Below are 16,429 nucleotides of genomic sequence, written 5' to 3'. Positions count from 1 at the left end.
AAAAATCCCTTTTATTATGGCGTAAGGTCTAAATTATTGTGATTTCCGCATTTTATCTTTAATTTCTTCCTAATCTATTTCTTTTAGAAAGTGCTATGCATGTTCAAATCTCTTTCTGTCGAGATGTACAACTCAGTGAATTCCATTAGGCACACAATACTGATTGCCTACCAGGCAGCCATTCTCCCCTCTTTCTTGCTATGGAATATGCTTAGCAAAGGTGGCCCTGTCCCCAGCCCCAGCAGATGAGCCATGGCGGTTGATCTCAACATGTCCTGGCAATCACCGATTTGGGAGTGGACAAATGACCTAGTTCTGGCCAGGCCAATGAGATCACGGATCCTACTGAAGGTCTTGTGAGAAAAACTAAATGAGACTAAAATGCCACTAAAAGAGAAAAAAGTAACATTTTACCAAGGCACAAGATCAAAATCATTCTGTGACTTCTGAAGACGATCGTTTATTACTTCCCAGCCTAATTCTATTTTCCTCTTTTTGCAAGATACACTGGAATCATTACATTCTCTTTGTGTGGTGGCATAAGACTGAGAAATCTCCAAAGATTTGGTATCTTCACTGAAAACCTGTAAAATTAAAAAAGGAAAATCTTTTTTTTTTTACATTGCTATTGTTTTCTAATAGTTTGTTAGGTAAAAAATGTTCTTCCTCAAATGAAGATACAGGGAAGTCATAAAGCAAGAGTAATAAATTATAGAAATATATGTAAATATGATAATATAGTAATAAACATACATTTTGTATGACTATAATGGCTCTCTAGAAAGTAGATATTACCAAGTAGGGCATCAGTTGTATTTCCTTAGAACATTACCAAAAGCACCAATAAATATAAAAATAAAGCAAAACCTTCTATTTTCAAAGGGATTAAATCATAAATTTAGCATTAAGAAAGTATTTGGCAAATAAAATTACCCAAGACGTTAACCAAATCTCTTGGAAAAAAGTTTTACCTAAGAAACATTAAGCCATCAACTGATGAATGGATAAACAAAATCTAATATATCCATACAATTGAATATCATTCAGCAAAAAAAAAGGAATGAAATACTGATTCATGGTACAACATGGACAAACCTTGAAAACATTATGCTAAGTGAAAGAAGCCAGACACAAAAGACCACATATTGTATGATTCCATTTACATGAAATGTCCAAAATAGGCAAATCTAGGGAGACAGAAAGTAGATTAGTGGTTGACTACTGTGTACTAGAAGAAGCAGGGAATTGAGACTGACTGCTAATACGTACGAAGTTTGTTTTTGGGGTGATGAAAATGTTCTGGAATTAGATAGTGGTGATAGTAACACAACATAGTGAAAATACTGAAACCACTGAATTGTACACTTTAAAACAGAGACTTTTTATCCTATGTTATTTCTGACTCAGGAGACAAAACAGCATTAAGGTTAGGGCAATCTTAATTCCTACAGACAATCTTTTAAGAATGGAAAAAGTTCAGGGGACAGCCCGGTGGCACAGCGGTTAAGTTCACACGTTGCGCTTCTCGGCAGCCTGGGGTTCGCCAGTTCAGATCCTGGGTGCAAGCATTGCACCGCTTGGCACACCATGCTGTGGAAGGCATCTCACACATAAAACAGAGTAAGATGAGCACTGATGTTAGCTCAGGGCCAGGCTTCCTCAGCAAAAAAGAGGAGGACTGGCAGTAGTTAGCTCAGGCCTAATTTTCCTCAAAAAAAAAAAAAAGAATGGAAAAGTTCATTGTTAGTTTTCACTAAGTTTATATGCGCAAAAGAGTTATCTTTTAAGTCAGAAAGGCAATTCCAAATATTTATGGTGTTTTGAAAGGAAAAGTTACTGATACAGAGTAAGTTTACAGGCTTTTAATCAGAAAACACATTTAAAAAGCCCAGTAAAAGGAAAATTAACTGGAAATTTCAAAATGTGACAAGACCTACCATACCTGGTGACAAATATCTGCCATCAATTCAATCAGGTTTTCCTTGACAGCAATATTACGAGATCCTGAAGAATATTTCCCTCTGCTTCCTATACGACTTATCTCATTAACTAGCAGATCATATAAGTTGTATAAGATACTTTTCCATTTCCTTGATTCATAAGCACCTGTAATTCAAAAAATTAAAATATAATTTATATATACACTTCATTTTCACTGCCAACTCCCACAAAACTATTCAGCTTTAAGGCAGAAACAACATTAGAAGACATTTGATCCAACCTTCTATTCAGTACTAATGCCTCCCCTGACAATATCATTAACAAGCTCTGCTTCGTAACGGTGTCCATTTCACACAAAGATAACTGTATTTGTTCTAAAATTCTTCCATATTCTGATCTTTCTCTAATCAACTCAAAATCTCAATCAAACTTCCCCCAATTACTTTTCTCCTCTGAAACAAATACAATTAATATGTTCCCTCTTTTATATAAGGACCAAGTTCTCTGTATGTCTTTGTTTAAGAGAAAAACATTACCAGGTCCTTCAACAAGTGTACAAATGACATATTATCCAGACTTCTCATCATCTTGGTCTTCTTTCCCTAGACACATTCCAGTCAATTTATGTCCCTCTTTAAATGCTGACTCTACAAAATCTGGTGAACATAATACACCAACTGTAATCTGACCAGTATGGAAAACAATGGGCTATTACTCCCCACAAAGAACCACAAAATCTATTAATGTAGCCTAAAACTACACCATGTTTCTGGCAGCCTCACCATCCCGCCAATTTTCAATTCATCCTGAATACGCAGTAACTTAACCCTAAACATGTCATTCCATCCCCTAATATGCCTGATTTTCATCCTGGAGAGAGCTATGTGAAAGATGAAAACCTAAGAAAAGCTACCACTCTTTGACTTACAGTGGTTTCATGGGTTACAAATACATCTAATTATACACACTAGAAGAGCCCACGAAACACACACAACAACTTTTGTTCAAAGTGGCTACAACAGTTTTCCTCCATTTTACCTGCTATTACTCAATGCAGCATGATTTCCTAATGAGATCATTAAACCGGCCATAATGAATTGGTCCAAGGGCTAGCACAAGCCCAAAGGCAAATGCAGCCTGACCATCAGGGAACTCATTCAGTTCCAGTCCCACCCAATAAAGTTCCTATCTACTGAATGGAGCTACACCATCCAAGCAATACTCTCTCACGGAAAGGCAAATGTAAAGGCATCAAGGGAGGATAAGTCATTCATTTCTGGCTTTCCCAGCAAACAGGGGCCTGGAGTACTATGAGGTTTACGGTAATATGTATGTAACTTCATTGGAAAGTGACTAATCTGACTGGCTGTTTTCAGTCCACATTTATCTATTTTATTTTCTAATAAAAGCAATGTGTGGATAAACAAGGTCCTGCCTTCTCTGAATTCTTTTATTCTTACGGTCTGTGTCACACCTCTTAGCACCTAATTATTGTAGCATAATCAGATCCTGGAGGGAACAGTGTCTCATATTTGTTAATACTCCTCAGAATACCTAGCATTGTACTAAACAATGATAAGGTATGCTATGATTTGCAACCACAGCTTCAAATTCTAAAAAGATGTGTAAAAAATATCCTCATGACTAATACCATTACCAAGCACAGCAATCCAGAGAAAGGTCATAACTTCCTACAAAATACAGATTCCATACTTAAGCCTCTATGTTTCAATGAAGAAGCAAATTCAAAACAGCAAAAACTTTCTTTATACCTTTTTCTTGGGTTTTTGCTCCCTTTGGATGATGGATATAAATTTGCAGTTGAAATAATTCAATCATTACTTCTTTTAAGGAATCATTAAGTCTATGTTGAGTCCAAACATAAAGCAAGGTAGGAAGAATTTCATCTCCTAATTCACACACTTGAATTCGAAAGTTAACAGCCAAAGTCTTGAGGAAGAGAATAAATGCTGCTAAGATATGACTTAGACCTGCAGAACTCTTTTCTTGTCTGTGACAGAAAACAAACACAATTAACTTGGTATAACAGGGGAACATGCACAACCTGAAGACAGTTATGAAGTTGCATGCTGAAAGGAAAAAAAAATCTAATTTTCAAATAATAACAGCCTTAGTTTCAGGAAAAAAAAAAATCACAGCAGTAATACATAGCAACAAAAAAACCAGTTCTTATTTGGTGCTAAGAGATCACTACCGTTAGCTCTCCCTGCTGCTGAAACATGGTCTAAAATTATTACAAAACTGATTTGTAATACCTACCACTTATGAAATGTTTCACATTATAAATTGGGTAAGGCCACACAAATGTAAGGTATTGACATTTCTAAAATATATTCCTATTTTAGTTTATTCTTAGTACATTATATCTAGCCTCAAAATGGGGAAAATGAAATGACTTAGAGGCCATTTAGCTTTTCCTTTCATTAGAAAAGTTAAGACAGATTTCCGCTTAAGAACATCATTTCATGTCCTGCATATTGGATATTTAGGAAGAGCTGGACCTGACTAACACTTCAGGAATCCACTACTTTTACTATAATGGGCCCACACTTTTTAAAAAATTGATAGTATTTTTAGTTTACTGAATCTAAAACATAGTGTTACAAGAAGACCAAATGGCTTTTTGATACAAAACAAAACAAAAAGAGATTAGATTACCTTGCATGCTGAATAGCCTTGGAAAAATATTCCAAAAATTTAGAATTTAATCCATCAGTTTGCGAACAGCATCCTTTAGTCACAGCTTGAATTATTCTAGCCACTAAAACCCTATTAATGTCTTGTGAAGGTTTAAGATACAGCCTGAAGTACACAGAGAGCAATTCTTAAAAAAACAAACAAAAAACATATTAGTTATGTTTTTAAAAAGAAAACTATCAAAGTATTTAATTTAAATGTCACAATTCAATTTAAATTTCAATAATCCCACATAGACAAAAAGATTAAAAATTATAGTAATTTATATTTAATATAGTAAAAGTATTCCATCAATATTATTTTTACTTTACATAAACTGCCTTCAAGACAGGAACAATTACAGGCAGCAGAGTATGTAAACACCGGTTTAAGAGCCAGATCTCAGATAAACTACTTAACTTCTCTAATCCTACCAATTCCCTCATCTAAGCCTAACAAAGCACTTGATACAGTGCACACTCCACAGTTTTTGTTTTGCTTTAACACTGTTTGATTAATAATGTGTGTAGAATGTGTCAAGAACTGGGAAGAGTCTGAGATTTTACTCTACTCATAACCTAACAAATTAGAATACCAGTTTCATGAATGCTGGCAGAAAATGTGAGATTCCTGATCAGAGAAAAACGACAGTTTTTTTTCTCACAGCAATGACACTAGCCAGAGTATCTTCACTTTTGCATACATTCTTCAGTCTCAAAGGCAACATAAAGAGGGACAGGTGGCACATGGGCAAACACTGAGCTATATGACATGAGAGAAATCCTAAGCTTTTTATAATAAGTGGGCTGTAAGCCAACCTGTCCTCTGCCCTGGAGGAAATCATCATCTCTATCCTCCAAGGCTCACTATACAAACATACTTAAAAAAATAGTCTGGAAAAAAGCAGTCAGTGTCTCTCTCATAAGACGTACAGAAACGTGAGATGCATTGAGAATCATCTCCCAACACAATGAAAAGTAAAGTTGTATATGCAAGATTTTCTTTCCACAGGGAGATAATTAGAAAGTCCTTAGTAAAGTGAGTAGGAATAACACCTATGGGCATCTTCCTTTCCAACTGCATAGGTCACATGATTCTGCAGAAACAGTTTAAAATCAGAGATATTAAATACAAAAGAACAGGGACAATATAAATACAATATAAATATAAACAATAAGTAAAATCACTTTTCAAATGATTCCTATCATATCTGACACTTTATAGAACTCTACACTAGTGCTTCCCAAAGTTTATTCACTACATATAACACCTAAATAATGGTGAAATGTGAGTTAATACACATAAATTTGGAGATAAGAAAACAGGAAGCCAGGGCCTGCCTGGTGGCCAAGAGGTTGGGTTCGTGCGCTCTGCTTCGGGGGCCTGGGGCTGGGTGGGATCCCGGGCACCGCTCATCAGGCCACACTGAGGCAGAGTCTCACACAGCACAACCAGAGGGACGTACAACTAGAATATACAACTATGTACTGGGGGGTTTTGGGGAGAAGAAGGGGGAAAAAAAAAGAAAATAGGAAGGCTTATGTTTGTCATTTCCCTCTTACTACTTGGTAGGAGGAGAGGTGAAAAAGAAAAGCCGGCAATGCAACGATCAAAGCTCAAGCTTCAGGGCTTTTACGTCAGTTGGAGGAAACGATCGCAATTCTCACAGAATCACACATATGCTTCCCTAGTGAGAAGTAAAAAAGCTCATATGAGACATTCAACAAAAGTCTCAAAAGAGTAGAGACCAACTTCTTCAAAAAAGGCTGCAGTGCATGCCTGCAGATGAATTCACTTCCTCCATGAATTCAACAACAAAAGCTGAATAGAGCAGATGGTAAAACAACATGCTATTAAAAAGGAGTTTCTTTTTAATATCACGGAGCTAATGAAATAAAACCTCAAATAACATCATTGAATGTAGATTCCTTGAGACTTTATACATAGACAATCACACCATCTGCAAATAGCAACAGTTTTATTTCTTCCTTTATAACCTGTCTGCCTTTTATTTTCTTTTCTTGTCCAACAGTCCTGGCTAGAAGCCCCAGTACAAAATTGAATAGGAGTGGTAAGAGGAGACACCTTGTTCCCAAATTCTTTCTGAAGTGTTTTAAATTATGGATTCAATTTAACAGTCATTGAACTATTCAGATTATCTATTTCATATTGGGTGAGTTTTTATCGTTTTTTTCCTTCTTCTTCTTCTCCCCAAAGCCCCCCAGTACATAGTTGTATATTCTAGTTGTAGGTCGTTCTGGTTCTGCTATTTGGGACGCTGCCTCAGCATGGCCTGATGAGTGGTGCCATGTCCACATCCAGGATCCAAACTGGCAAAACCCTGGGCTGCCGAAGCGGAGCGCACGAACTTAACCACTTGGCCACAGGGCCAGTCCCTTGGGTGAGTTTTGATAGTGTGGTTTTTAAGGAATTGGTCCACTTAAATTCAGTAGTCAAATTTATGTGCATAGAGTTGTTCACAGTATTCCCTTATTATTCTTTTAATAGCTGCAAGATTTGCAATTATATCCCATTTCATTCCTAATATAAATAATTTGTGTTTTCTCTTTTTATCTTAGTCACTCTTGCTAGAGGTTCTAGATTTTATTGATGTTTTCAAAGAATCCGTCTTTTGTTTCATTAATTTTTCTCTATTATTTTTCTGTTTTCAATTTCACGGATTCCTGCTCTCCTTTTTTTTTTTCATTTTTCCTTTTTCTCCCCAAAGCCCCCCAGTACATAGTTGTATATATTTAGTTGTGGGTCCTTCCAGTTGTGGTATGTGGGACGCCATCCCAGCATGGCCTGATGAGCAGTGCCATGTCCACGCCCAGGACTTGAACTGGTGAAACCCTGGGCCGCCAAAGCAGACCACATGAACTTAACCACTTGGCCACGGGGCCGGCCCCTGATTCCTGCTCTTCTGCTCACTTTGAAGTTTTTGGATTTGTTTTTCTTTCTCTAGTTTCTTGAGATGGAAGCTAAGATAACTGATTTGAGATCTTTCCTCTCTTCTAATGTAGGCATTTATTGCTATAAATTACCCTCTCAACATAACTTTAGCTGAATTCTACAAATTTTGATATGTTATAATTTTCATTTTCATCTAGTTCTAAGTATGCTTTGATTTCCTTTGAGACTTTTCCTTCGACCCGTGATTTATTTAGAAGTGTGTTGTTTATTTTCATAAAAGTACTATGAAGGAAACAGAGTACTATGGTAGAAAACAAAAAGAGAAGAACAAAGTTAGAATGGGCAATCAGAAAATGGCAGTGACATTTAAGCTGAGACCTGCAGGATGAGAAGAAACCAGCCACACAAAGGGTAGTCTCTGACAAGAGGACAAATGCCATGGGGCATGAAAGAGCTTGCACTCTCTAAATAGGAGTGCATGAGATGATTCACAGCAGTGTCAGAGGAAATATTAGAACTCTTATTTTTTAAATTAAAATTAAATACATATAAAAATATAGAAATTACTAAGGACCACTTTGAAAGACAGTTTGGCAGTTTCTCACAAAACTAAACATACTTTTACCATATGATCTAGCAATCATGCTCCTTGGTATTTACTCAAATGAGTTAAAAACTTATCATGGATGTTTATAGCAGCTTTATTTCTAATTGCCAAAACTTGGAAGCAATCAAGATGTCCTTCAGTAAGTGAATGAATAATTAAACTGGGGTACAAACAGACAATGAAACATTACTCAGTGCTAAAAAGAAATGAGCTATCAAGGCATGAAAAGACATAGAGAAACTTTAAATGCATATTACTAAGTGAAAGGCGCCAATCCGAAAAGACCACATACTATATGATTCCAACTATATATTCTGGAAAAGGCAAAATTAACAAGACAGTAAAAAGATCAGTGGTTGCTAGGGATCAGAGGGGAGGTAAGGATAAACAGGCAGAGCACAGAGGATTGTCAGAGCAGCGAAACTATTCTGGATGATACCATAATGGTGGATACATGTCCTGATACATTTGTCAAAACCTACAGAATGTAAACCACCAAGAGAGACCCTAAAGTAAACTACAAACTTTGACTAATATGAGGTGTCAATGTAGGCTCACTGAAACAAATGTACCACTCTGGTGCAGGATGTTCCTAACGGGGGGGGGGGGTGTATACGTGCGAGAGTATATGGGAACTCTGTACTTTCTGCTGAATTTTGCTGTGAATCTAGAACTGGTCTAAAAAAATAAAGTCTATTTAAAAAAAAAGTTTGGAAACCACTAGGTAGAGAATCTGAACATTGGCCACTGTGGCTAAAGCACAGAAATTAGAAGGATGAGAGAGGGCATTTAGTTAAGGTAAGAAGTAAAACTATGCAGTTCTTCCAAGGCCTGGAAGAGGAGTTCATACTTCATATTAGTTCTACAGGAAAGCCACTAAAGTATTTTAACTTTTCTTCCTTCCTATCTTATTAGAAAAACTATCTTCCTTTGGACAATCCTAGGGCTCTTGCTTTGGATTCATTTCTTCTCAGGAAACACACATATCAATTTTCCTGCATACTCAACCACTCTCTCTCCTCTGAATTCCTTTGATTACATTTATATATACTCCAGTCACTCTCATCTTTAACAGGACCCCTCTTTTCCTTCTCCTTGCAATCAAATCTTTTGAAAGTGTTGTCTGCACAGTCGGCCCTCCACATCTGTGGGTTCCACAAACGAATTCAACCAACTGTGGATCCGAAAGGCCTACGATGGTTGCATCTATACTGAACATGTACAGACTTTTTCCTCTTGTCATTGTTCCCTAAACAACACAGTGTAACAACTATTTACATAGCGTTTACATTGTATTAGGTATTAAAAGTAATCTAGAGATGACTTAAAGTATACAGGAGGATGTGCATAAGTTATGTGCAAATACTATGCCATTTTATATAAGGGATTTGAGCATCAAGTCCTGGAACCAATCACCTCTGGGTACTGAGGGAGCACTGTATTTGCTAATAGATTTCCTCACTTGTCACTCATGCTTCCACACCAGTCTGTTATAGAACTGAACACCATCAACCAACTGACTCTAACTGCCATTTATAGAATAATTCACCCAACAGCAGCAGATACACATTCTTTTCAAAAACATATGGAACTCTCACCAAGTTAGATCTTAACTTGTGTCATAAAAGAAATCATAACAATTATACAATTACAAATAATTTAGATTATAAAAAGTGTCTTCTCTGGCCATAATGTACTTAAGACTAGAAACCATAAAAGGAAGAAAACAAAACAAAACAGGAAAATCCCCAAAACAACTGGAAATTAAACAACTTCCAAATAACCTAGGGGTCAAAGAGGCACTCTCAAGAAAACCTAGAATATATTTTGAACCAAAGAAAAATGAAAATACAACACTGTCAAAATTTCTGAGATGTAACTAAAGCAGTAGAGAAAAACTTACAGTAAATGCACATATTAGGAAAGAAGCTCTCAAATCAATCATCTAAGCTTCTACCTTAAGAAACTAGAAAACAAATTAACCCAAAACAACAGAAAGAACTAATAACGATAAGACCAAAAATCAGTAATGAAAGAGGCAATATCATTACAGAGCCTACACATATTAAAAGGATAATAAGGCAATAATGTTTAAGAACAACTTTATGCTCATACATTCAATAACTTAGATGAAATGTACAAATTCTTGAAAGAAACAAACCACAAAAGGTCACTGAAAAAGAAATTCTATTAAAGAAACTGAATTCATAGTTAATCTTCCAATAACATCCACCACGACCAAATTCAATCCAATAATATATAAAAAGGATAATACATTATGCCCTAGTGGGGTACATCCCAGGAATATAAGGTTATCTAGACCTGTGAAAATTCCATCAATGTAACTCACCATATCAATAAAGAGAAAAAAACAAATGATTATCTCAATAGATGCAGAAAAAAATTTAACAAAATTCAACATCCATTCATAATAAAAACTATGAGCAACTAGGAATAGGAGGGAACATCCTCAACCTGTATTAATAGCTAATATCATGCTTAATGGCCAAATACTGAATGCTTCCCCCAAAACCAAGAACAGGAGAAGGATGTCTGCTCTCACTACTCCTATTCAAAAATCATACTGGAGGAAAAACTACAAATCTCTTAGAAGAAAATATAAGGGGAAAGTTTCATGACATTGGATTTAGCAACAATTTCTTGGAAATGACTCCAAAAGCACAGATAACAAAAGAAAAAGATAAACTGTACTCATGAAATTAAAAACTTTAGTGCATCAAAGAATACCATCATCAGAGTTAAGGGCAACCCATGGAAGGGGAGAAAATATCTGCAAACCACACATCTGATAAGGGATTAATATCCAGAATATATAAAGAACTCCAACAATTCAACAACAAAAAAAGAATCTGATTAAAAACTAGGTAAAAGACGAACAGATATTTCTCCACAGATGACAAACAAATGGCCAATAAGCACACAAAAGGTTCAACATCACTAGTCATTAGAGAGATGCTAATCAAAACTACAATGAGATATCACTTCACACACATTCACATTAGGATGACTATTATCAAAAAAAGGAAGAAAAAGAAGAACAAGTGTTAGTGAGGGTGTGGAGAAACTGAAACACTTGAGCACTACTGGTGGATATGTAAAATGGTACAGCCCTTGTGGAAAACAGTATGGCAGTTCCTCAATAAATTAAACATAGAATTGCCATATGATGCAGCAATTCCACTTCTGGATATACATCCAAAAGAATTGAAAGCAAAGACTCAGCTATTTGCACACCCATGTTCATAGCAGCATTACTCATAATAGCCAAAAGGTGGAAGCAACCCAAGTGTCCAAAGACAGGTTAGTGGGTAAACAAAATGTGGTATATACCATACAACAGAGCATTATTCAGTCTTAAAAAGGAAGGAAATTCTGGCATATCATACAACACAGATGAACCTTGAAGACATTATGCTAAGTGAAATAAGCCAGGCACTGAAAGACAAATATTGTATGATTTCACTTATAGGAGGTAGCTAGAGTAGTTAAATTCATAGAGACAGTAAGTAGAATGATTGTTGAGGGCTGGGGAAGGGAGGAAAGGAAAGTTCTTGTTTAATGGATACAGAGTTTCAGTTTGGGCACCATGAAAAAAGTTCTGGAAATGGATGGTGATGGGTCTACAACAATACGAATATACTTGACGCCACTAAACTACAATTAAAAATGGTTAAAATGGTAAATTTTATATCACGAACATTTTACTATTAAAAAAAATCATACTGGAGGTCCCAGCCAATATAATAAGGCAGAAAAAAGAAATAAAAGCCACATGGCTCGGAAATGAAGGAAAAAAATCTCTCTACTACTTGCAGATGACATGATTATCTAAACAGAAACTCCCACAGAATCTACAAAAAAGCTCCTAGCAAGGTCCCAGGATACAAGACCAATATACAAAAATCAAGTGTACTTCTGTAATAATAGCATTTAACAGTATGGAAATCAAAATTTAAAAAACAGTGCAATTTACAAACTACTGCAGTATAAATCTAACAAAAAATATTCAAATCCTGTATGCTGATAATTATAAAACAGTGATTTCTTTAAATCAAAAAAGATCTAAATAAACGAAGAAAAGTTCACAGATTCTATGACTCTACATTGCTAAACTGTCTGTTCTTCCTAAATTGTTCAATAAATTCAATGCAATTGCTATCAAAATCCCAGCAGGGGGGCCTGCCCAGTGGCAGAGCAATTAAGTTTGCACATTCCGCTTCTCGGCAGCATGGGGTTTGCTGGTTTGGATCTTGGGTGCAGACATGGCATCGCTTGGCAAAAGTGATGCTGTGGTAGGCGTCCCACGTATAACGTAGAGGAAGATGGGCATGGATGTTAGCTCAAGGCCAGTCTTCCTCAGCAAAAAGAGGAGGACTGGCAGTAGTTAGCTCAGGGCTAATCTTCCTCAAAAAAAAAATCCCAGCAGGATTTTTTGTAGAAATCAACAAGCTGACTCCAAAATTTATATGGAAATGTAGGCTCAGTCTTAGGCCATCTTCTCATCTCACTCTAAATTCTCTCTGTGGACAATCTCATCCATAACCATGGCTTCAATCACCACCTCTACCAAATATATATATATTTTTCTTTTTTTGTGTGTGAGGAAGATTTGTCCTGAGCTAACGTCTGTGCCAATCTTCCTCTACTTTGTATGTGGGATGCCTCCACAGCATGGCTGATGGTGAAGTAGGTCCACACCTGGGATCCAAATCCATGAACCCCAGGCTGCTGAAGTCAAGCACACAGAACTTTAACCACTCGGCTACAGGACCAGTCCCCCAAATGTCTATTTTGAACATAAACTCCACTTCTTGAACAAAGTCCCCATTAGAGAAGCAAGTTTCAGAGAATGGAGCTAACTAGAAAATTCAACAAAAAGGCTGATTATTAGAAGTGATAGCAATTTGCTTAAAAATAGAAAGAGGATTTCAGAGATCATGCCAGATGATGGAATCACGGTAGAGACTAGAGGAAGAACTGCCTTTTTTTCAGTGAGACCCATGGTTACAAGTAATAATGTAAAATGTGCAAATATTCTAAATATTTAGGATGGACCATTTTGGTGAGAGATGTGTTGAAGCATCCCAAACATCACTGGTCTATCCTCCAAAAGCTGCCACTCAGCTTGTTGAGTGCCATGTTTGGAACACAGCCTCCCTGATGTTCAGAGCAGCAGCAAGGGCCCCAGATGACGCCTAAGAAATTAATGCAACAACTGAGAAGGCCTTTATTTATGTAGGAACAGTAGAGTGTAATGCAGGGCTCTCATTAGGTCACAGTTTTATGGTCCACATATATCTCATTTTGAAATGATAAACTGACAGTAAAGAATATAGATAAATGTCTTTCAATATAGTTAGCACAATTTATCTTGAAATACTTTTCAACGAACAATACTGAGTTTGTAAATTTTCAGAGGTGGTTCTATTAGAAGACCTTTACATCTGGCTTAAAATCACCTCGTTAAAGCCAAATCCCATTTTCTCCCATTAAACTCACTCAGACCCAGAAATGCTCCACCTTGAAATCAATAAATTCAAATGTTTCAGTCTCTGACGATAACTTCCTTCCTTTGTGGTCTCTCAGTACCTTTCACATACAAACTGTCAACAACACTAGATTTCTCCCTGGCACCCACTACTTACCTTGTTAAGTCACTGGGTCCTATATATCCTATGCTAACACTTTTGGTTTCCATTACCTTACCAGTGACCTGCTAGTTGCCTAAGCCAATGAATACTTTTGTATCTTATTTCTACAACACTTAAAATGTCATACCCTTCCAACTTGAAACTCTCGCTTTCGCATTTATGAGACCTCTCTCTGCTTTCTTCTTTCTGCTTTAATCATGGTTGAGTTTAGGCATCACTGACCTGTGAACTCAATGCACTCAAACATATCTATATCATATTGCATTATAATTTTTGCTTTACTTGGTTTTGTCTGCCACTGGACTGTCAAGTCTTTGAAGACAGGTATGGCATCTTTCAATTCTGTAAATCCAGTTCTGATAGCAGGCACCTAATATATCACTATTGACAATAATTTAAGAAGTACATAATAAATGAAAACTAAGGGTCAGATTCTGTAAGTATTTAATTTTACTAACGTAGTGTTAAACTGTGAGGTCATCTGGGGATATAGATAGACTCTGACTGCTCTTTTGGTGAAATTTCATTTCACAAGGAAAATTCACAAAAAAACAAATTTCAAAACACACCTAGCCACTGTTGCTGAGATATTTCACACCAATATTTTCTCACTGAAAGAATGTCCTTGAGCAGTATGTTGCTACAGTCAGCTCCAGAAATGGCACCATTAGATGAATCTTTCATAGTATCCATGATATAATTCAAGAGTTCTTGACATTTTAGCTTGGGTGCTCCTATTTAAAAATGAAATAAACAAATAAATTTAAAAAAAACATATAAGTCTTAAGAAAAATAAATTAAAGATTATTGGAAGGTCAACTACATAAATAATTCCATTTGAGAAATCACTATTAACTAACCTCCTTCTCATAGAGCAGGAATTAGCAAGTAAGGCCCATGGGCAAAATTCAGCCAGCCGTCTGTTTTTGGAAATAAAGTTTTATCGGACCACAGCCATGTCCATTCATTTACATATTCACTATGGCTACTTTCATGCTAAAAGAGCAGAGCTATTGAGAAGGGAGACTACAAGAATACAGCCTGAAAAGTCGAAAATATTTACTGTCTGGTCCCCTTATAAGAAAAGTTTGCCAATCCCTGTAGGAATATACAGCAGAAACATTCATTCATTCTATCCTTAATAATTTAGTTTCCAGCATTAGACCTAAAATGGTCCAAAGTTTCTTGGTACTTTTTATAAAGAATAAATTTATTAAAATAACATAAGATTATAAAAAGGATATTTACTCTGAAAAGCAAAATTACTTCCAAGACCTATAATAGCATATATAAATATGTAAGGCTGTAATTTTTATGGTTTTATTTATTTACTAGAGGTCCTGAAAATTTAGTATTAATGGATATATTCTTGAAGGTAACAAAAGTATACTTAAAAATTATTTTTTATTTTCATCAAATCATTCAACGTCATAGCTGAAATTTTATCATATGTCAGTATAAACAGTCAAAATTGCACATAAGATTTTTCATTACAAGCTATAAGCAAGGCGTAAGTCATTATGCTTATCTGAACGTGTTCTGGGTTAGGATTTTCTTATGAGACCAGTTATCATATATTCAGAAATATCAGACTATGGAAAATAAATATACACTAATATAACTAGAAAATCATTTTTACTTATGGCTTATATCATAGTTCAAGGTATCTGGCCAGTGATGAAATCCACAATCCTAATACTCTGTGGTAACCCCTGTGCATCTCTTCCAGTCCTTATAACATTTTCTTATCTATAAAATCTATTATACTATTGTACCCTTAAAAAAAGGAATTATTTAGTTTCTATATCCCAACATATAGCCCAGTAACTGTCCTAATAGTTGAGGCTTAATAAACATTTGTTGAATAATCACAAAAATTAATATCAGCATGAAATCATATTTCCCTCTGTCCTTAATTTCAATATATTTCCTTCCTCTGCCAAACTTGAGAAGTGTTTTAAGAATTATGCTGATATTCTTTTCTAAAACATTTGCCTCAAAGGGACAACTAAGTTGGCTGCAGAGACTTTAAGGAACCTCATGGAACTTAACATTTTTCACAGCTGGGTTTTTTATTCCCTAAGCTCTGCCTATGCTTTGCACAGCAGCAGACAAATGCCTACACAAGGGAATGAGCAATATTTACTAACTGGTTCCTTCCCAGCTGCCTCGTTTTTTCTAATCTGTTTCTTTCATCATACCTTGGATAGCAATGCTAAGCAAGTCTGGCAAAGTCTGGACACATGTTTAAATTCCCACCAACCCTCCAACCTTTGGAAAACAACTGAAGAAGTGAGATGACAGGATAGTAGCACCCTAGTTTTGCTCTAAGATTAAAGATGTTTAAGGTACTAAATCAAACTTGAAAGAAAATAAAGTCAAATAAAAAACATCACTTTTCAACCATTTAAATGATGTTACGTTGATAATTTCACCCACTCATTCATGTAAATCTACATATTGACACTTTCATACATTTTCAAATCTCCATTGTTAATCTCCATTGTTAATTTTGGAATTGAAGGTTTCTTCATTGTAAAGTAAGAATACAAGCTGAAAACTTTTCTGGTGCGCTACAAACGGGCTTGGTATCTTTCCC

At 35.9% G+C, this 16,429-nt stretch overlaps 1 protein-coding gene across 4 annotated transcripts in view; it reads right to left on the bottom strand.

Moving 5' to 3' along the window:
• ATM (ATM serine/threonine kinase) overlaps window positions 1-16,429 on the bottom strand; it is a 123,995-nt gene that overhangs the window by 100,487 nt on the left and 7,079 nt on the right. For all 4 annotated transcript variants that reach the window (XR_011440277.1, XM_070272153.1, XM_070272152.1 and 1 more), the window contains 5 exon segments: window positions 14,400-14,564; window positions 4,621-4,786; window positions 3,714-3,952; window positions 1,943-2,106; window positions 415-584 (listed from right to left, as the gene is read on the bottom strand). Coding sequence is in view for 3 of the 4 variants with exons in the window: in XM_070272153.1 (XP_070128254.1) it covers window positions 415-584; window positions 1,943-2,106; window positions 3,714-3,952; window positions 4,621-4,786; window positions 14,400-14,564 (904 nt within the window). In the remaining variant the exon portion in view is untranslated.

The sequence above is a fragment of the Equus caballus genome, chromosome 7 (genome assembly GCF_041296265.1).
Source record: "Equus caballus isolate H_3958 breed thoroughbred chromosome 7, TB-T2T, whole genome shotgun sequence".
Classification (NCBI taxonomy): domain Eukaryota; kingdom Metazoa; phylum Chordata; class Mammalia; order Perissodactyla; family Equidae; genus Equus; species Equus caballus.
The sequence above is the reverse complement of the archived record's forward strand: the minus strand, read 5'-3'. Positions and strand labels throughout refer to the sequence as shown.